This window comes from Canis aureus, chromosome 7 (assembly GCF_053574225.1).
Source record: "Canis aureus isolate CA01 chromosome 7, VMU_Caureus_v.1.0, whole genome shotgun sequence".
Classification (NCBI taxonomy): Eukaryota; Metazoa; Chordata; class Mammalia; order Carnivora; family Canidae; genus Canis; species Canis aureus.
This window is the reverse complement of record NC_135617.1, coordinates 69,089,349-69,109,365: the sequence shown is the minus strand read 5'-3', so window position 1 is coordinate 69,109,365 and position 20,017 is coordinate 69,089,349. Positions and strand designations below refer to the sequence as shown.

Here is a 20,017-nt window from a genome sequence, read left to right as displayed (position 1 = left end):
ACCCAAGGGCTCTGTTCAGCTCAGGAGAGGGGAAGAGAAGTATTAGCTCCAGGGAAGGTAATTTAAGCCTTTCTTGGGGAAAAAAAAAAAAATACCCCTAGCCACAAAACATTTTATTTACAAAATATATATACTGAATACTATACATTAGGCCCTGTCACCGTGGAAACTCGTTCAAAGCCAGGTGGTGCCCATGAGACGGTGGGTGGTTGGCTGCACAGGGCCCTGTGGAGGGTGGGGGAGTGAGGTGCTGCTGGGGATGGGTGGAAAGAGGAGACATAGTTCCCAGCAGGGGGAGCTGGGTGAGTGCTAGCGGAGAGGGAGGCAGCAGACTGCAGGCCCAGGGCACGCCCCAGATCCCATGGTTCTGAGCTGGGATCCCATGAGCTGGGAGGGGTCTGGTTAGGTCTTGACATCCAGTAAGGGCATCCGCTTGTGCTGGTAGCCACTCTGCCAGCCATGGACCACCTGTGGGGAGAGATGGGGCCATGGGGTGGAGTTCCTGGGCCTCAGCACAACCATGGGGATGCCCCACTAGCCCGGCCCACGTGGGGGAGGGGAGTATGGATGGGAACGCAGCAGCTGGACCTCGGCTAATTATCCCGGAGCCCCAGAGTGCTCACCTTGGGGTCCCCCACATCAGACAGTAGCTCCTGCTCAGCCTCATGTAGCTCCTCAGCAGGGTCGTAGCTGTACATGGGGAGCAGGTGATGGCGAAGCCGGTCCACTCTGGGGAGCAGGGGAGGGGAGCTCAGCCCAGGGTGGGTGTCCACTCCCTTCAAACACCTGACAGCCCTGTGTCTACTCCCCAACGCAGTGGGACCTCCAGTGGGTGCCTTCAGGGGCACACTAGGGTTCTAAGAATAGGAGCCCAATTTTATAAGGGGCCTCTCGTGTAGGTAAGACCAGGGTGGGCAGGAAATCCTAACAATGGGGTGCAGGGAATTTCAGGCTTGTATAAGGATAGCCGAGGGGCATCTTAACCGTGTGTGTAGAGAACCTGATCCTACAGGAAGAAGTGTAAGCAGAATGCAGGGGAGGTAACAATAGGGGCAGAGACACTCACCGCTTTTTCTTCTGGACATACATTACCTGTAACAGAGACACACAGCTGCGGAGGCTGCTGAGCCCACAAGTGAGCACAGCCCACAAGTGAGACACCCACCTGTACCCCTCCACTTGCGTAAGAGCAGGACAGCTGAGACCATGTGTGCAGGCTGGACCAGCCCCGCCCCCTTCTGCCTCAGCAGAGGTGTGGGTGTTTATGTGCCTATGAGGGGACTCCTTACCACAGCCACCACCACCCCGACCAGGGTGATGAGGAAGAAAGGCCCCAGCACGTAGCCCACCATGGAGTCACTGTTGGCCTGAGGGGCATTGGGCACTGTAGTGTTACTCATGACCTCGGCAGCCGGAGGGCTGGGTAGTCAGCATGGGCAGTTGAGCCTCGGGAGGGCGCCTCCACTGGGCTCCCTGGGGAGGAGGAAGGGAGGTTATCAATTTCACCCAGAGTGACAGCCAAGCTCTGGATCCCTCCCCAGGAGCTGGTGATGTATCAAAACTTGGGTCGGGCACTGGGACGAGGTATCCTCCAAGTCAGTGTGCTGGGTTTAACCTTACAGTGAGTGACTCACTGGATACCCTGAATGTAGAAGACACCAAGGGGAGGCCCAGAGTCCTGCCCAGCCCCTATCCCCCCAAATCAGGGTGAGGCCCCAGTCAGGTGCTGGCCAGACATCTGCACATCTGAACCAAGAAAAGCTTAGATACATGATCTGGGCTTCTGTAGCAACCCCTCCGGACACTGGGCTGCCAGCACCTATCCACTGGAGCAAAAGGAAAGATCTGACAAAAAGCATGAGGGTCCTGCACTGGGGGGCCGCGGGGGTGAGGCAGGAGCATCTGGAGGAGCCTGCCTCAGTCTCGCCCAATCCCCACACTTTAGGCAATAGGCCCTCCCTAGGCCGGGCTGGTCCCTGGCGTTCCTGCAGACACACAGCCGGGACAGCCTCTCCCCTACTGGTCTCGTGCCAGGGTGGACACGGGTGGGCAGGGCTGGATTGTATCTGCGAGGTGATGTCACCTCCCTCTGGTCCCCACCCGGGGCTCCGCCCAGGTCCCTCCCCTCTTAGCCTGGGCTGCCAGGCGGAGGTGAGAGGGTCAGTTCCCGTCGAGAGATGCAAGGAGATGGTCCATGGGCTCCTCACGCAGACCCCAAGTCCCCGACCCCGCTTCGCCTGGGTCTCCACTGGACGGCGAGGTATGAACTACCTGTCCCGGTGTCCGTGGGGGCAGCGAGCTTGCACAGTCGCATGCACACCGTCCCATGGTCGAGGGGACATGCCGAGGTGGGGCGGGTGTCGGGCCGCTCCGAGGATGCGGACCAGCATCGGCGAGTGGGAGGTCGTTCCCACGGCGCTGGGCGACTCGGCCGAGGGAGGGAGGTTTGGGGGTTGCGCAGAGGGCCCGGGCCTCCCGGAATCCGGCCCCCCGGGATGCGGCCCCGCGCCGGCGCTCTGCAGCCCGGCCCACCCGATCGTGCCTTACCTCCCGCCGCCGCAGCCCGGACAGGAACGCCCTCGCCTTGCTCCCAGGCCCCGGAAGAGCCGGCAGGCGCGTGATCAAAGGACCCGGGGAAATGGGCGGGGCCTCAGCGCCGGGACGCAGCCAATCCGGTGGCGGAAGGCGGACGGCCCGGAGGCTTCTGGAGCGGCCAATCCGGAGGCGAGGGCCCAGGCTGCAGGGCCCACCCCCCGGCGGCAGGGGGCAGCCGAGCGCCGCGCAGCGGGGGGAGGAGAGCGCGCGGGGTGGGGGCGGGGCTGGGGCGGCTTCCCGGCGTCCCCCGGGGCGGAGCCCGGCGAGCGCGGCCCGCGAGGCTGCCATGGTCCCTGCGTCGGGCTTCCTCGTCCTTCTGGGTGCAGCCCGGGTGTCCCGCCAAGCGGCTCCCGAGCTTAGGTCAGGCGCGGGCTGCTCTCCCCTGCCCGGGGCCCGCAAGGACTCCGCGAGTGTTCCTGGTGCCCAGGGTGCCCTCTGCGCTGTGCTCGGAGGCACATGGAACAGGCAGCCCGGCTTCGCCCCTGCCTGGCCGTGGGACCTGGCCCGCGCTTGGCCTCCAGCCTTTTCTGCGCCTGGGTCCTAACGTCTGCCACACCGGCCCTTGTGAGGATCACACGATGCCCCGGATAAGGAGTCTGGCACATACCGTGCCCTGTTAGATCCCCCGCGAACCTCCGTCGGTTTTGACGGCGCACGTGCAACAGCAGGGAGCAGTCCCCGCCCGGGGTCACCACGTGCAACAGCAGGGAGCAGTCCCCGCCCGGGGTCACCACGTACAACAGCAGGGTGCAGTCCCCGCCCGGGGTCACCACGTACAACAGCAGGGTGCAGTCCCCGCCCGGGGTCACCACGTACAACAGCAGGGTGCAGTCCCCGCCCGGTCACCACGTGCAACAGCAGGGTGCAGTCCCCGCCCGGGGTCACCACGTACAACAGCAGGGTGCAGTCCCCGCCCGGGGTCACCACGTGCAACAGCAGGGTGCAGTCCCCGCCCGGGGTCACCACGTACAACAGCAGGGTGCAGTCCCCGCCCGGTCACCACGTGCAACAGCAGGGTGCAGTCCCCGCCCGGGGTCACCACGTACAACAGCAGGGTGCAGTCCCCGCCCGGGGTCACCACGTGCAACAGCAGGGAGCAGTCCCCGCCCGGGGTCACCACGTACAACAGCAGGGTGCAGTCCCCGCCCGGTCACCACGTACAACAGCAGGGTGCAGTCCCCGCCCGGGGTCACCACGTACAACAGCAGGGTGCAGTCCCCGCCCGGTCACCACGTGCAACAGCAGGGTGCAGTCCCCGCCCGGGGTCACCACGTACAACAGCAGGGTGCAGTCCCCGCCCGGGGTCACCACGTGCAACAGCAGGGTGCAGTCCCCGCCCGGGGTCACCACGTACAACAGCAGGGTGCAGTCCCCGCCCGGGGTCACCACCTGCAACAGCAGGGTGCAGTCCCCGCCCGGGGTCACCACGTACAACAGCAGGGTGCAGTCCCCGCCCGGTCACCACGTGCAACAGCAGGGTGCAGTCCCCGCCCGGGGTCACCACGTACAACAGCAGGGTGCAGTCCCCGCCCGGGGTCACCACGTGCAACAGCAGGGTGCAGTCCCCGCCCGGGGTCACCACGTACAACAGCAGGGTGCAGTCCCCGCCCGGGGTCACCACGTACAACAGCAGGGTGCAGTCCCCGCCCGGGGTCACCACGTGCAACAGCAGGGTGCAGTCCCCGCCCGGTCACCACCTGCAACAGCAGGGTGCAGTCCCCGCCCGGGGTCACCACGTGCAACAGCAGGGTGCAGTCCCCGCCCGGGGTCACCACGTACAACAGCAGGGTGCAGTCCCCGTCCGGGGTCACCACGTGGAACAGCAGGGTGCAGTCCCCGCCCGGTCACCACCTGCAACAGCAGGGTGCAGTCCCCGCCCGGGGTCACCACGTGCAACAGCAGGGTGCAGTCCCCGCCCGGGGTCACCAGCAACTTGAGAAGTGGGTAAATTCGGAAGCTTTACTGGCGCGATCATTAATGCCACACACTGGAGATGGATTGATGGATTCTTACCGATGTCAGCACCCTGGCTGTGATATTCTGGTATAGTTGTGCAAAGGGAAGCTAGGCAAAGGATACAAGGGATCTCTCTTGTTCTTTCTTTCTTTCTTTCTTTCTTTCTTTCTTTCTTTCTTTCTTTCTTTCTTTCTTTCTTTCTTTCTTTCTTTCTTTCTGATTTTATTTATTTATTCATTAGAGACAGGCAGAGACACAGCAGAGGGAGAAGCAGGCTCCACGCAGGGAGCCCCATGCGGGGCTCGATCCTGGGACCCCAGGATCACGACCTCAGCCGAAGACAGACACTTAACCGCTGAGCCACCCAGGCTTCCCATCTCTCTTGTTTCTTCCACTCGTATGTTACCTCAAGTACGTGTGTAGCTTTGTACTACACCTTCCCAACCTCTCTTCCCAATCCACACACGGTTAGGAAAACTCCAGCTGGCAGTGGATGAAAGCCACATAAAAGTTGTGGGAGCTGAGCCAGGCTGAGGCCCTCCAGGGTCCTTGGATGCTACTGGAGATGGAGGGATTAACTGGATCCCCTTATTCTTGCCGGAGACAGCCAGTGCCACGGACATGGTTGAGCCATTTGGTCTGGTCTGGCCTGTTTCCTCAGGCCTTTCCAAAGAAGGTTGATCAGGGCAAGTCTGATGCAGAGATGACCCAATCTAGAACCAGAGAGCAGTTGGGAACTCTGGCCTCTTGCCTTCAGACACCATCATCTGACTGGTAGGAAATCAGAGATAAGGGGAAAGGAATGACAGAAATGCTTGGGTCTGGAGGCTCCAGGTGGATTCCTTGGTGTTCTCTGGCTTTTGAGTCTGAAGAGTAAGAAGACCACTCATCGCAGGCTTCTATCAGAGCTGAGGGCAGAGGGAGGAGGCCACATCCCCAGGCAGGGCCTGCCTCACCTTGCAAGAGGTTAGGATCAAAAGACTGGTTTTAGAACCCCCTGGCTGCCCACACACATGACCTCTGTCCTCATCCCCACAGTTTCTGACCACATATCTTGAGGGCCCTCTAGGGGTGGGCTTAGAGGTCAACTGGCTAAGCCAGTGTGTAGAAAGGACTGGGGTCTCAGCGTCACTCAGTAAACCCCAATTTACAAATGAGTAAGCTGAAGCCCTGAGCAGTGTGTGATGACTTCCCAAGGCCCTCGTGATCAGCAAGGGTGAAGCAGAATGGAAGGACAGGTGGGTCCCTCTTCCTGGTCAGCTTTGTGCCAGTGGCTGCTCCATGTCTGTATTTGAAGCCTGGTTTGTTCCTGTGATAAGGCTTCAAACCCCAAGAGGGCACCCCCCAAGCCTGGCCAGGGAACACTCCAGCCCTCCTTGTTCTCATCATGCTGTTGCATGAAGGAAAGGGAGAAATAGGGCAGAGCTGAGGTTGTACCATGCCACCCTGATAAAGTTTGAACTGTTCCCTCACCCATGTTTCTATGGTTAGTGCGTGGGCTTATGTATCCCCTTTCACTAATGCCTTACTCATCCTTGCATCCCCCTGCTCTGGACCTATCTAACAAATCATAAAAGCAACACTGGAGAAGATCAAATTGTTGACAAGTAATGTAAATTCATTCCGGAACAAAGCTCAAGAAGATGTATAGGAATGCAGCTATCCAGCCCCCAATAAGGTAACATTCCTAATGTGTTGCATCCACTAAAAAAATGGATTCATAAATAGACATGCAAAGAGGCAGGAAAACACAATCTATAATCAACTGAAACTGACCCAGAACTGAAAGATGTTAGACCTAAGGAGAACACTAAAACAGTTATAAATATATTCCTTATGCTTAACAAGTTAAGGAGAGACAAGAAGGATATTTAAAAGTCCCAAATTGAGTTTCTTTCTTTCTTTTTTTTTTTTTTTTAAGGTTTTGTTTATTCATGAGAGATATGGAGTGTTAGAGAGGCAGAGACATAGGCAGAGGGAGAAGCAGGCTCCCCACAGGGAGCCTGATGCGGGACTGGATCCCGGGATGCCAGGATCACGCCCTGAGCCAAAGGCAGATGCCCAAGCACTGAGCCACCCAGGCGTCCCTCCAAATTGAATTTCTAAACATGAAAACTTCAATGTCTGGGACAACTGAGTGTCTCAGTGGTTGAGCGTCTGCCTTGGGCCCAGGGCGTGATCCTGGAGTCCCGGCACCGAGTCCCATATCGGGCTCCCTGTGGGGAGCCTGCTTCTCTTTCTCTGCCTGTGTCTCTGCCTCACTCTCTCTCTCTCTGTGTCTCTCATGAATGAATAAATATAAAAAAAATCTTAAAAGAAAACTTCAATGTCCAAGATGAAAAATACACCAAATGAGATTAGTGGCAGATTGGATTGCAGAAGAAAAGATACGTGTACATGAAGGCATTAGAATAGAAATCATCCAAAATGAAAAAGAGAAAAAAGAATCTAGAATAAAATTACAAGAGCATCAGTGAATTGTGGGATTCAATTTCAAGTGGCCTAATAGATGAGTAAGTAGAGAGGCCCAGAAGAAGAGAGGGTGAGGTGACAAAAATATTTGAAGAACTAATGACTGAAAGGTTTCCAAAAGAAATGAAGATTATAAACCCACAGATCTAGGAAACACAGTAAGCCCCAAGCACAAGAAACACGAAGAAAACTATACGAAGGCATATTATAGTCAAATTGCTTAAAATGAGTAATAAAGAGAAAATCTTAAAAGATGTAATATACAGAGAAACAAAGTATGACATTAAAGTTCCACCCAAAATAATTCATGTAAGAAGACAGTGAAGCAATATCTTTAAAACATCAAAAGGAAACCTCCCAATGTAGAACATTAGGCAAAAATATCTTTCAAAAATATACAATAGCCAAATTATGGAAGAACCTATAGATAGACCATCTATCCAGGGGTCTGTGGATAGATGAATGGATAAAGAAGATATGGTATACCCTGGGTGGCGCAGCGGTTTGGCGCCTGCCTTTGGCCCAGGGCGCGATCCTGGAGACCTGGGATCGAATCCCACATCGGGCTCCCGGTGCATGGAGCCTGCTTCTCCCTCTGCCTGTGTCTCTGCCTCTCTCTCTGTAACTATCATAAATAAATAAAAATTAAAAAAAAAAAAAGAAGATATGGTATAAATATACAATGGAGTATTTTTCAGCCACAAAAAAGAATAAAATCTTGCCATTTTCAACAATGTGGATGGAACTAGTATAAATGCTAAGGAAAGTAAGTCAGAGAAAGACAAATATAATATTTCACTCATGTGGAATGTAAGAAATAAAAAAATTGTGAGCAAAGGGAAAAAGAGAGAGAGAGAGAAACCAAGAAATAGATTCTTAACTCTAGAGAACAAACTGATGGTGACCAGAGGGGAGGTGGGCAGGAGGATGGGTGAAACAGGTGATGGGGATTGAGAAGTGATTTGTTGTGTTGAGCACTGAGTAATGTATGAAACTGTTCAATCACTATATGATATACGTGAGACTAATATAACACTGTATGTTAACTATACTGGAATTCAAATTAAAACTTCATAAAAAATATCTTTCAAAAACAAAGGTGAAATAAAGACATCGTCAGATATATAAAAACTTAGAGAATTCATCACTAGCAGACCTGCACTTCAAAAAAAGTTAAAGGAAATTCTTCAGGCAAAAAGAAAATGTAAAAATGTGAACCTTCCCAAAGGAATGGAGAGCTCTGGCAATGGTAATTACTTGAGTATATCATCTTTTTCTCTTATCACTTAAGTCTTTAAAAAAGATAACTGTGTTTAAAAAATGATAATGTGGGCAGCCCCGGTGGCGCAGCGGTTTAGCGCCACCTGCAGCCCTGGGTTTGATCCTGGGCACCCTGGATCGAGTCCCACGTCGGGCTCCCTGCATGGAGCCTGCTTCTCCCTCTGCCTGTGCCTCTGTCTCTCTCTCTCTCTGTGTTTCTATGGATAAATAAATAAAATCTTAAAAAAAAAAAAAGATAATGTACTGTAGGGTTTGTGCCCCGAGAACATTTAACAAAACAGACCATATTTGGAGCCATAAAAAAGTCTCTCTCTCTATCATGAATAAATAAATAAAAATATATTTTTTAAATGTTTATTTATTTATGATAGTCACAGAGAGAGAGAGAGAGAGAGAGAGGCAGAGACATAGGCAGAGGGAGAAGCAGGCTCCATGCACCAGGAGCCCGACGTGGGATTCGATCCCAGGTCTCCAGGATCGTGCCCTGGGCCAAAGGCAGGTGCTAAACCACTGCGCCACCCAGGGATCCCTAAAAATATTTTTTAAAAAAGATTTATGATCATTGTTTTATGCATCTGTCTTATAAATCATGTAAGAAACAAAAAGGAGGATTTACATACCAAAAATACAATAATATTAGTTTTAAATATTTACCATGTAGTTACCTTTACCAGTGATCTTTATTTCTTTATGTGGCTTTGAGTTATCATCTAGTGCCTTTTTATTTCACTCCGATGGAGTCACTTTAACATTTCTTGTAGGGCAGGTTACTAGCAATAAATTCCATAAATTTTTGTTTATCTGAGGATGTCTTCTTAATTTTGAAGGATAGTTTTTCTGGATATAGAATTCTTGGTTGACAGTTTTCCCCCCTTCTTATCAGTACTTTATTTTAGCTATTTATTTTTTAGTAAGTGTAACTTTAAAAATATGGAATGCTTCATGAGTTTGCATGTCATCCTTGTGCAGGGCCATGCTAATCTTCTCTGTATCATTCCAATTTTCATATATCTGTTGCTGAAGCAAGCTCCCTATCAGTACTTTATTTTTTTTTTAAAGATTTTATTTATTTATTCATGAGAGACACAGAGAGAGAGAGGCAGAGACACAGGCAGAGGGAAAAGCAGGCTCCATGCAGGGAGCCCGAGCTCGATCCCGGGTCTCCAGGATCACACCCTGGACTGAAGGCAGCGCTAAGCCACTGAGCTACCAGGGCTGCCCCCTATCAGTACTTTATATCATCTACTTGTTTCTGACCTTCATGGTGTCTGATGAAAAATTAGCTACTAATCTTAGGGTATTACTTGTCATCCTTATGGTAACCACTAAGAAAACAAGTAGGAAATATACAGAAAAGGAAATCAAAATGGTACACTAGAAAAAAAATTAAACACAAGAGAAGTCAGTATTGGGAGGATTGAGGAACAAAAAAGATGACATCTGGAACACTATTGCAGGGCAGCCCCGGTGGCTCAGCGGTTTAGCGCTGCCTTCAGTCCAGGGCATGATCCTGGAGACCTGGGATTGAGTCCCACGTCGGGCTCCCTGTGTGGAGCCTGCTTCTCCCTCTGCCTGTGTCTCTGCCTCTCTCTCTCTCTGTGTCTCTATGAATAAATAAATAAAATCTTAAAAAAAATTTTTTTAAGGATTTATTTTATTTATTTTATTTTTTTAGAATCTTTTCTTTTTAATATATTTTTTTAATTTTTATTTATTTATGACAGTCACACAGAGAGAGAGAGAGAGGCAGAGACACAGGCAGAGGGAGAAGCAGGCTCCATGCACCGGGAGCCCGACATGGGATTCGATCCCGGGTCTCCAGGATCTCGCCCTGGGCCAAAGGCAGGTGCCAAATCGCTGCGCCACCCAGGGATCCCTCTTTTAAAAATTAAAAAAAAATAGAACACTATTGCAAAAGTAAATCCTTTAATATCAGTAATCACTTTATTACGACTATGAGTTTTTTAAAGATTTTATTTATTTATTCATGAGAGACACAGAGAGAGGCAGAGACACAGGCAGAGGGAGAAGCAGGCTCCATGCAGGAAGGCCAACGTGGGACTCGATCCTGGGACTCTGGGATCATGCCCTGAGCCAAAGGCAGACGCCCAACTGCTGAGCCACCCAGGCGTCCCTGGAATATTATTATTCATCCTTAAAAAAGAGTGAAATTTTGACACATCTACAACATGTCTGAACCTCAAAGACATTATGCAAAGTAAAAAAAAAAAACAGTTATAAAGGAAAGATGCTTACGATTTCACTTATGAAGTATGTAGTACTTTACATACACTAGTAATAAAGTCATAGAGACAGAAAGTAGAATGGTAGTTGCCAGGCCTGGTGGGGTAGGGGTAAGTGGAGAATTATTTAATGAGTATGGAGTTTCAGTTTGGAGAGATGAAAAGGTTCTGGAGATGGATGGTGGTGATGGTTGCACAATAATGTACTTATTGCCATTGAACTGTACACTTTAAAATGATCAAAAATATTCTTTAAAAATCCAAGTATATACTGCTTATAAGAGACTTGTTTTAGACCCGAAGACACAAATAGGCTGACAGCTTTGAAAGGATGGAAAAACATATTCCATGCAAAGAGTAACCAAAAGACAGCCAAGGTGGCTCTACTAATACTAGACAGAATAGATTTTATATTATTTTGTTTTATTTTAAAAGATTTTTTTAAAAGATTTTATTTATTTATTCATGACAGACACACACACACACACACACACACACACACACAGAGGCAGAGACACAGGCAGAGGGAGAAGCAGGCTCCATGCAGGGAGCCCAACATGGGACTCGATCCTGAGTCTCCAGGATCACACCCCTGGCAGCGCTAAACCACTGGGCCACCGGGACTGCCCTATTTTTAAAGATTTTATTTATGAGAGAGAGAGAGAGAGAGAGAGCGCACGAGCATGAGCAGGGGGGTGGGGGGAGAGGCAGAGGGAGAGGGAGAATTAGGGAGTCTGACTCAGGGCTCCATCCCAGGACCTGAGCCAAAGGCAGTTGCTCAACGGACTGAGCCACGCTGGCACCCCTATTTATTTTTAAGGATTTATTTAAGTAATCTCTACCCCAAATATGGGGCTTGAACTCACAACCCCCAGATCAAGTCTCATGCTCTACTGACTGGGCAAGCCAGGCACCCCTAGACAAAATAGATGTTGAATCAAAAACTGTTGCATGAGGGCAGCCCCAGTGGCTCAGCGGTTTAGCGCCACCTTCAGGCCTGGGTGTGATCCTGGAGACCCTGGATAGAGTCTCACGTCGGGCTCCCTGCATGGGGCCTGCCTCTCCCTCTGCCTGTGTCTCTGCCTCTCTCGCTCTCTGTGCCTCTCATGAATAAATAAATAAAATCTTAAAAAAAAAAACAAAAAACTGTTACAAGAGACAAAGGAGGACATTATATACTGATAAAAGGGTCAGTCATGAAGGAGCTGTATGACGCAAACAACAGAAATGAAAGGAAAAATAAGACAAATCTACAAGAAGAGCTGGAGATATCAGTACCCTACCTTCAATAATGGACTAAATATCCTATACAGAAGGTCAATAAGGAAATAGAGTATGTAAAAAACACTAGAAACCAACTAGACCTAAAAGACATACAGAACATTCCCAACGACAGAAACATGCTGTTCTCAAGTATTCATAAAACATTCTCCAGGACAGACCGTGTTAGGCCACAAAAAAAAAATTTTTTTTCTTTTTTAAGATTTTTTTATTTATTCATGAGAGACAGAGAGACAGAGACACAGGCAGAGTGAGAAGCAGGCTCCACGCAGGGAGCCCGACGTGGGACTCAATCCCAGGTCTCCAGGATCATGCCCTGGGCTGAAGGCAGCACTAAACCGCTGAGACACCTGGGCTGCCCTTTTTTTTTTTTTTTTTTTTTTAAGATTTTATTTATTTATTCATGAAAGACACACAGAGAGAGGCAAAGACACAGGAAGAGGGAAGGAGAAGCAGGCTCCTTGCAGAGAGCCCCATGTGGAACTCGATCCTGGGACTCTATCCCAGGACTTTGGAATCACGCCCTGAGCCAAAGGCAGACGCTCAACCCTCAACCGCTAAGCCACCCAGGTGTCCCCACAAAACAATAAATTAAAACATCTCCTAACAAAGAAAAGTCCAGGACCAGATGGCTTTACTGGTAAAGTCTACCAAACATCGAAAGGAGATTTAACACCAATCTTTCTCAAACTCTTCCCCAAAACAGAAGAGGAGCAGAACACTTTCTAACACATTCTATGAGGCCACCATTCTTTACCAAAGCCAGAGAAAGCTCTGTAAGAAAACTCTAGACCAATATTCTTTATGAAAAAAATGAATATAGATATATTCTCATATTCTTATAAATATAGATATAAAATTCTCAGCAAAATACTAGTAAGTCACATCCAATGGCCCACTAAAAGTGATTATACATTGTAACCAAGTGGGATATTTCTTGGTTATGCAAGATATTTATCTTGGGAATGCAAGGGTGAATTCCTATGAAAATAAACGTTGGCACATTTATAGGGCAAAGGAAAACAACCACGTGATTATTTCAATAGATGCAGAAAAGCATCTGATAAAAACTCAACATCCTTTCATGATAAAAGTACTAAACAAACTAAGAATAGGACAGCCTTCTCAGCAAATGATGCTGGAACAATTGGATATCTGTGCAAAAATTATCAACTTGAATCTATACTTCGCAACACATACACAGTTTATGGTGTGTGATTATACTTATATAAAAAAACCAGCAAATGCAAACTAATCTGTAATGACAGAAAGCAGATTTATGTTTGATTGGGTATTAGAGGCCTGATGGTCAGGAGAGTGGGATCATAAAGGCACAAAGAAACTTTTGGGGGTGATTGACAGGTCCATTGACTCCGTTGTGATTGTTTTATATGAACACATATGTCGAGACTTATCCAAGTATACACCTTAAATATGTGTAATTTATTGTATGTTAATTATACTTCAATAAAACTAAAAAATATATGAGTAAATAATGCCTCAAAAATAATGGAATGCCCAGTGGGTTATCAGTGCACATTTATTTTATAAATGAGTTAATGGAGTTAATGATGTCACTCAATGGACCAAGGATTGGGAAGGGGGAGACACAAAAAGAAAGAGGAACCGAGACTGTAGCAGAAGCTTATCAGCCACAGTCGTGTTGCTCAGGCTCAGGGCCAGGCTGGGTCAAATTTCCCTGATCCCACCACTGCTCACTACTGTTTTGTGCCTTCAAGTCAGTCATTCACCACCATGGAATTTCATGGAGTCCCTACCTCCAAAATGTAACTAATAATAATCACTTCACAAATAAGATTATTGTTGATTGAAAGAAATAACAGAGAAGGACTAAATATTAGGTAAATAATAAGATGCTGCATAAATGTAAGGGACTATTTCCTTTCCTTTTTTTTTTTTATAATGACACCGTTTTGTTTTATTTTAAAGATTTTATTTATTTATTTATGAGAGACACACAGAGAGGGGCAGAGACACAGGCAGAGGGAGAAGCAGGCTCCACGCAGGGAGCCTGATGCAGGACTTGATCCCAGGACCCCGGGATCACCGCCTGCGCCAAAGGCAGGCGCTCAACCACTGAGCCACCCAGGCGTCCTGACCCCGTATTTTTTTTAAAGACTTATTTATTTATTTGAGACAGCGTGTGCATGTGAACATGGGAAGGGGCAGAGAGAGAGGACGGGGGAATCCCAGACTCCCTGCTGAGTGTGGGCCCCAACTCGGGGCTCATCCTGATCCCACGACCCCTAGATCATGACCTGAGCTGAAACCTAGAGTCAGACTCTCAACCCGCTGAGCCACCGAGGCACCCCATTTCCTTCCTGATTTTTTTTTCCTGATTGCAAAAAAAAAAAGTTACTCTCAAGAGTTGGAGAATATACGACATAACAAAAAAGGAAGTAAAATTACTCCTAATCCCAGCTTCAGAGGGTGTTTCCTTCTAGGCTTTTACTCACATGGGCTCACTTGTGTTAAGTTACTTGGTGTTCCGCCTGCAGCTCCAGTGCGTTCCCAGCTCCACGCCTGTTTTAAGTAGTTCTTTTATCTCTTCTTTTTTTAAAGATTCATCTATGTATTTGACACAGGGGAAAGAGAGCGTGGGGCGCAAGGGGGCAGGGCGGCAGGCGGGGGGAGGGAGAAGCGGGCTCCACGCTGAGCCGGGGCTGGTGCGGGGCGCGACCCCGGGCCCTGAGCCAAAGGCAGGTCTGAGCCACCCAGGCGCCCCCCACTTTTTTTTTTTTTTTAAAGATTTTATTCATTTGAGAGCGCGAGCGAGCGAGTGAGCATGAGGAGGGGAGGGGCCGAGGGAGAGGGAGGGGAGAGGCCGCCGGGCGGCCCGACGCGGACCGGGTCCCAGGGCGCGAGCTCCGCCCGAGCTGAACCCCGAGCCGCCCCCCCACGCGGCTGCGGCGCGGCCCGGCGCTCGGCCCGGGGGGCGGGGCGGGGCGGGGCGGGGCGGGAGAGCCTGGGCGGGCTCCTGCCCCGCTGGGGCTCCCCCGCCTCGCAGGTGCCGCCGGAAGCTCCGCCGCAGGGCCCGCCAAAGGCAGCCGCACCCGAGCGCCCGTGCGGACCGAGGCCCGCGCCCGGCCGGCCCCCCGAGGCGCACGCGCGCGGTCGGGGGCGGGGGCGGGGGCGGGGCGCAGCCGAGGGCGGGGGCGGGGCGGGGCGCGGTCGGGGGCGGGGCAGGTCGAGGGCGGGGGCGGGGCGCGGGCGGGGGCGGGGCGGGGCGTAGCCGAGGGCCGTCCGCCCGCCCCGCCCGCAGCGCGCAGGCGCGGCTGGCCAGGTCCCTGCTCCCTCCGGCTGGCCCCCACGCAGGCTCCTGGCCCGGGCCCTCCAGGGCCCCAGGCATCAGCTCCCTCAGCGACGACGTGGAGCCCGAAGAGCCCACGCCTCGGGCTCGGCGGGGAGGCGGCCCAGGGGTGGTTGGAACTGGTGGGGGAGCGCTTCGGAAGCGGCTCGGACGGTACCTGTCTCAGGTCGAGCTCCCCACCGAGTAAAATTACCCTTGACGCCACCCCTCGATCTGCACATCCCCACAGTGCCCTGCCCTTCTCGGGCCTTAATTCCAGCGCGGCTCCCCTTGCTGGTCTCAGACACAGGCCCCACCGGAGGGACCAGCCTTCTGTTAGGTCCTGCCCCGGGGCCGGAAAGTTCCCAGGGTCCTGAGCTCAGACATAAGGGGAATAGCAGGAATGGGGGTTCCCTCTCTGTGAGGAAGCACCTCTCCCTTTCCCCTCCTCTAACCCACAAACTCAAGGGTGCGGAAGAGGCCCCGTGGGTGCTGTGCCGCTAGAACATCACCCTTACCCTAAGGGAAGAGACTGCTATGGTGCTCCTCCTCTCCCTGCCGCAAACTCCCCGTCCCGAGATCCCGGAGGGCAGGCGGCACGGACTTCCTTCCCAGTCGGGGTGTGTGTGGCTGCTATAGCTGTCCAGAGTACAGGGTGACATTAGGGATGCATTTCCTTGTGTTGTGGACATTCCCAAAACATCATTTGGCTCTTTGCTTCCTCCAACCTACATTTCTTAGGTACCTGCTCTGAACCACTCATCTGGATACCAAGAACAGAGAGATAGCCGCCCTGCCTTAGAGGGTGCCTTCAGGGTCAGGGCGTGTACAGGATTTCCACAACTCCGCCTAGGGGAGAGGATCTCAGAGATCTTTCCCAAAGGAGGGCACATGTGAGCTGTGAAGCAGTGCAATGGTGTATGATGCATTTGGAGAACCGCAAGCAGTTCAATGAGATCTGAGGAGAAGCAGCGCAAGATTGGTGGCAGAAAAAGGGTCTGTGAAGGTGGGCAGGGGCCAAATCACAAAAGATATTGGGTGCTCATCTAAGGAGTTGGAACTCTACTCTGAAAGCTATGGGTAGGAGAATCAGAAGTGTTGCTGGGCACACCAGTGGGAGAAGGGAGGGGCCAGTGACGTCAGATGAGAAGAAAAGTGGCCTTTGGACTTGTCAGTGTGACAGTCACTGACCATTGATGGGTGGTACTGGAGGCTCAGTGGAGGGGAGACATGAGCCCACGGTACATGGTTTTCCCTGGGCAGGCATAGCTCTTGCATGGTGGCGGTAGGAATGAATGGATTAATTCAGGGATGCAGTTCTACAGCGAGGCTGCAGGGGAAGAACAGGGGGACGAGGAGGCTGGGAGTAGATGATGGTGGATGAGTAAGCAATGAAGTGATGAGCAGGGGTTAGACTGCCACTGGCTGGACAGTGATTTGTGGCCAGAGCAGGATAACCATTTTTTAAAAAAGGTATTTTCAGGGGCCCCTGGCTGACTCAGTCAGTAAAGCATGTGACTTTTGACCTCGGGGTTATGAGTTCAAACCCTGTGTTGCGTGTAGAGATTACTTAAAAATAAAATGGGCCACCTAGGTGGAGCAGTCAGTTAAGAGGCCAATGCTTGACTTGACTCGGGTCATGGTCTCAGGGTTCTGGGCTGGAGCCCCGGGTAGGGCTCAGCACTCACCATGGAGTCTGTTTCAGGATTCTCTCTCTACTTCGGCCTCTGCCCCTCCCCCTGCTCGCTTGCATTTGCTCTCTCTCTCTCTCAAATAAATACATAAATCTTTAAATAAAATCTTTTTTAAAAAAGATATCATCATGTCAACAGAGACAAGAGGAACTGGACACGTCCAGGGAGGTATATTCTCTGCTCAGAGTTCCAGACTAGCACACTGGTGAAAAAAGAGGAAAGGCCTTTCTCACTGTGCCTATTTCCCAATCTGTAAAACGAGAGGCCTGGACAGATGATCTCAAAAATCCTCCCTAGCCCTACATGTGATGATTCATTGCTGTTGCCTTAGTTTTATCCTCTTCACACCTGCCCAGTGTCATGACCACCTCTACACCCTCAATGGATGTTGAGTTCCTTTTTTTTTTTTTTTTTTTAAGAGCTTATTTATTCATGAGAGACAGAGAGAGGCAGAGACAGAGGCAGAGGGAGAAGCAGGCTCCATGCAGGGAGCCCAATGCGGGACTTGATCCTGGGACCCGGGATCTTGACCTGAGCCAAAGGCTCAACCGCTGAGCCACCTAGGTGCCCAATGTTAAGTTCCTGATGGCATCTCTCACATGGACACCTGGCAGGGTCCTGGCACACCATCAGTGCCCAACCTATTGACTGAGTGACACTGGTATCGAGACACTCTCCCTCTGCCTCCCCAGTGATGATCCTTCATGGGGTATCTGTGGATCAGACACAAATCCAGCCTTCATTCACCACCTCCTACCTTCAGTGTCTGCTTGCACTGGTCCACCGTACACTCTGAAGTGACCAGGACAGAGTACTACTGAGTGGGTGAGAGGACAGGCTCTGGTTTCTCCATTTATTACCTGCGTAACCTCAGATATATTACATTACTTCTATATTCTATTCTAAACATTTTAGGACTTGGGGCACCTGGGGGGCTCAGTGGGGTAAGCATCTGCCTTTGGCTCAGTTCATGATCCTGGGGTCCTGGGATGAAGCCCTTTGTCAGGCTTCCTGCTCAGCGGGGAGTCTGCTTCCCCCCCTCCCTCTGCTCCTCCCCCATTCATGCAAGTGGGTTCCCTTGCTCTCTCTCAAAAATCAATCAATCAATCAATCAATCAATCAATCTGTCTTTAAAAGATTTAGGACTCATTTTCCACATTTGTGAACTTATTTTTACATATGTTGTAAGGAGCTAATTTTATTTTTTTCCATTTGGCTAGGCAGTTGTTCTAACACCATGTACCGAAGAACCCGGTCTTTCCCCACTCTGCTGCATAGCTCCTTTGGCTTTTACTGTATTCCCTCATGTGCATGGCTTCTTGGTCCCCTGTTCTGTTTTCTCTTTTATTTCCCTATCACATCGTTTTAGTTGCTATGACTCTATATGAAGTCTTTTTTTTTTTTTGGCACCTGATTTCTTTCTTTCTTTCTTTCTTTTTTTTTTTTCAGGTTTATTTAACTTAAGTAATCTCTGCACCCAACATGGAGCTCGAACTCACAACCCTGAGATCAAGAGTCGCATGCTCTTCAGACGGAGCCAGTCAGGCTCCCCCAATCTTGTCTCAGTGTTGATAGAACATAGGCCTTTCCTTGTAGTCCTCCTGTATTTTCCCTTGTAGTTTTTTTTTTCTTTCTTTTTTTTTTTTTAAGATTTTATTTATTCATGAGAGACACAGAGAGAGAGAGAGAGGCAGAGACACAGGCAGAGGGAGAAGCAGGCTCCATGCAGGGACCCTGACATGGGACTCGATTCTGGGACTCCAGGATCACGCCCTGGGCCGAAGGCGGCGCTAAACCGCTGAGCCACCAGGGCTGCCCCCTTGTAGTTTTTCAACGTTATCTTTAGACATCCTTGGTACTTTACCCTATGATTTTTTTTTTTTTTTAAGATTTTATTCATTTGAAAGAGAGTGAGAGAGAGCATGAGTAGGAGTGAGGGGCAGAGGGAGAGGGCGAAGCAGGCTCTCCGCTGAGCAAGGAGCCCGACATGGGACCTGATCCCAGGACCCTGGGTTCATGACCTGAGCCGAAGGCAGATGCTCAATCTACGGTGCCCTACCCTATGATTTTTTCAAATTAGTTTGTTCAATTCCCTCCAAAAGTAGTCTACTTCCCTAAGGCTCTGTTCTGGTTATCAGACAATGGTAATGATCACAGGTCCTATGCACCGTGGGGATGCAGAGACTAAACGTAAAGCCGTGGACATGCTGCTTGGTGCTAAGGTCTGGAGCACGAGGGCCACTTGGTACACAGTAGCATCATCTTCCTCAACTGTCCAACCCAATGCAGTCACTGCTCTGTTTTAAAACCTTTGTTGGCTTCCCAGTCATGCGGAGTAAAGTTCAAACAGCCTGCAAAGCCACCTGACCCCGGCTGACCTTTCCTGTGGCATCTCCTGCCTTTCTCATCCCCGCCCACTCTTGGTGTCATGTTCTAGCCCCACTTGCTGTCCCCTTCATCCCTCTGCATCTCTTATGATGATGGCTCCTCTGGGAAGGAGACAGTCCCTCCCTCAGCCTCCTTTTGATCACACTTGTCACTCTGCATGGTGATTATTTGTTATCTGCTGTGACTTCGTGAACTCAGCACAGCCCTCGGCCATCTCCAAGCAGGTGTCTGCTCACAACTACCACTGAGTGATCCCACGGCAACTTTGACGTCACACACATTCCTCCACTTATTTGACGCTCACAACAAGCATGAAAAGTAGACTTCTCCCCCACTGAGTAGGAGGGAACAGGGATGGTGACTTGTCCAGGATCCCAGAGCATGGCAAGAAGCTGAGCCGAAACCTGAACCGGGGTCTAACTGTGATGCTCACAACTGCTATTCCAGCAGGCGGCCTTTCGACAGTCCTTCCTCCCTTACTCTTTCCCACACTCCTATGGTCCCCCTCTTGAGCTCTCCCCAGCGTCCCCTCTCAAACCCGCCTCTAGTGTTTTTACCTCCCAAGGCTGTCATCTCTCCTATTTCATGCCATCTGTCACCTAAGCAGGTGCCTCTGTGAGGACTGCATGTCCTGGGTTTAGTACATTGCTGGTATTCAGGACATAGAACATGGAGCCACATGACAGCATCCTCAGATGCAGAGATGTTAGCTGGGTGTCACAAGACGTAGGAGGTAAGAGACACCCCTTTCACACTCCAAATGTTGTCTGAGATCAGAAAGCGAACAAGGCCATGGT

The 20,017-nt window shown here is 50.7% G+C and overlaps 1 protein-coding gene and 1 non-coding gene across 4 annotated transcripts; both read right to left on the bottom strand.

Moving 5' to 3' along the window:
• Positions 1-98: 98 nt before the first annotated feature.
• Positions 99-2,898, bottom strand: SMIM29 (small integral membrane protein 29). Of its 3 annotated transcripts, none has more exons than XM_077904377.1 (5): positions 2,548-2,686; positions 1,290-1,473; positions 1,067-1,092; positions 624-729; positions 99-468 (listed from the first exon to the last, which is right to left on the bottom strand). In XM_077904377.1, the coding sequence occupies exons 2-5, from the start codon at positions 1,398-1,400 to the stop codon at positions 403-405; spliced, it is 309 nt and encodes a 102-aa protein (XP_077760503.1). In that variant the 5' UTR covers positions 1,401-1,473; positions 2,548-2,686; the 3' UTR covers positions 99-402. The 3 variants fall into 3 exon arrangements, with proteins under 3 accessions (XP_077760503.1, XP_077760504.1, XP_077760502.1); XM_077904378.1 differs by lacking the exon at positions 2,548-2,686 and adding an exon at positions 2,272-2,541; XM_077904376.1 differs by lacking the exon at positions 1,290-1,473 and having other exon boundaries at positions 2,548-2,898.
• Positions 2,899-9,228: 6,330 nt separating this feature from the next.
• On the bottom strand, positions 9,229-9,330 carry LOC144317974 (U6 spliceosomal RNA). Its single transcript, XR_013383837.1, has one exon. It is a non-coding gene; the product is annotated as a U6 spliceosomal RNA (small nuclear RNA).
• Positions 9,331-20,017: the final 10,687 nt, after the last annotated feature.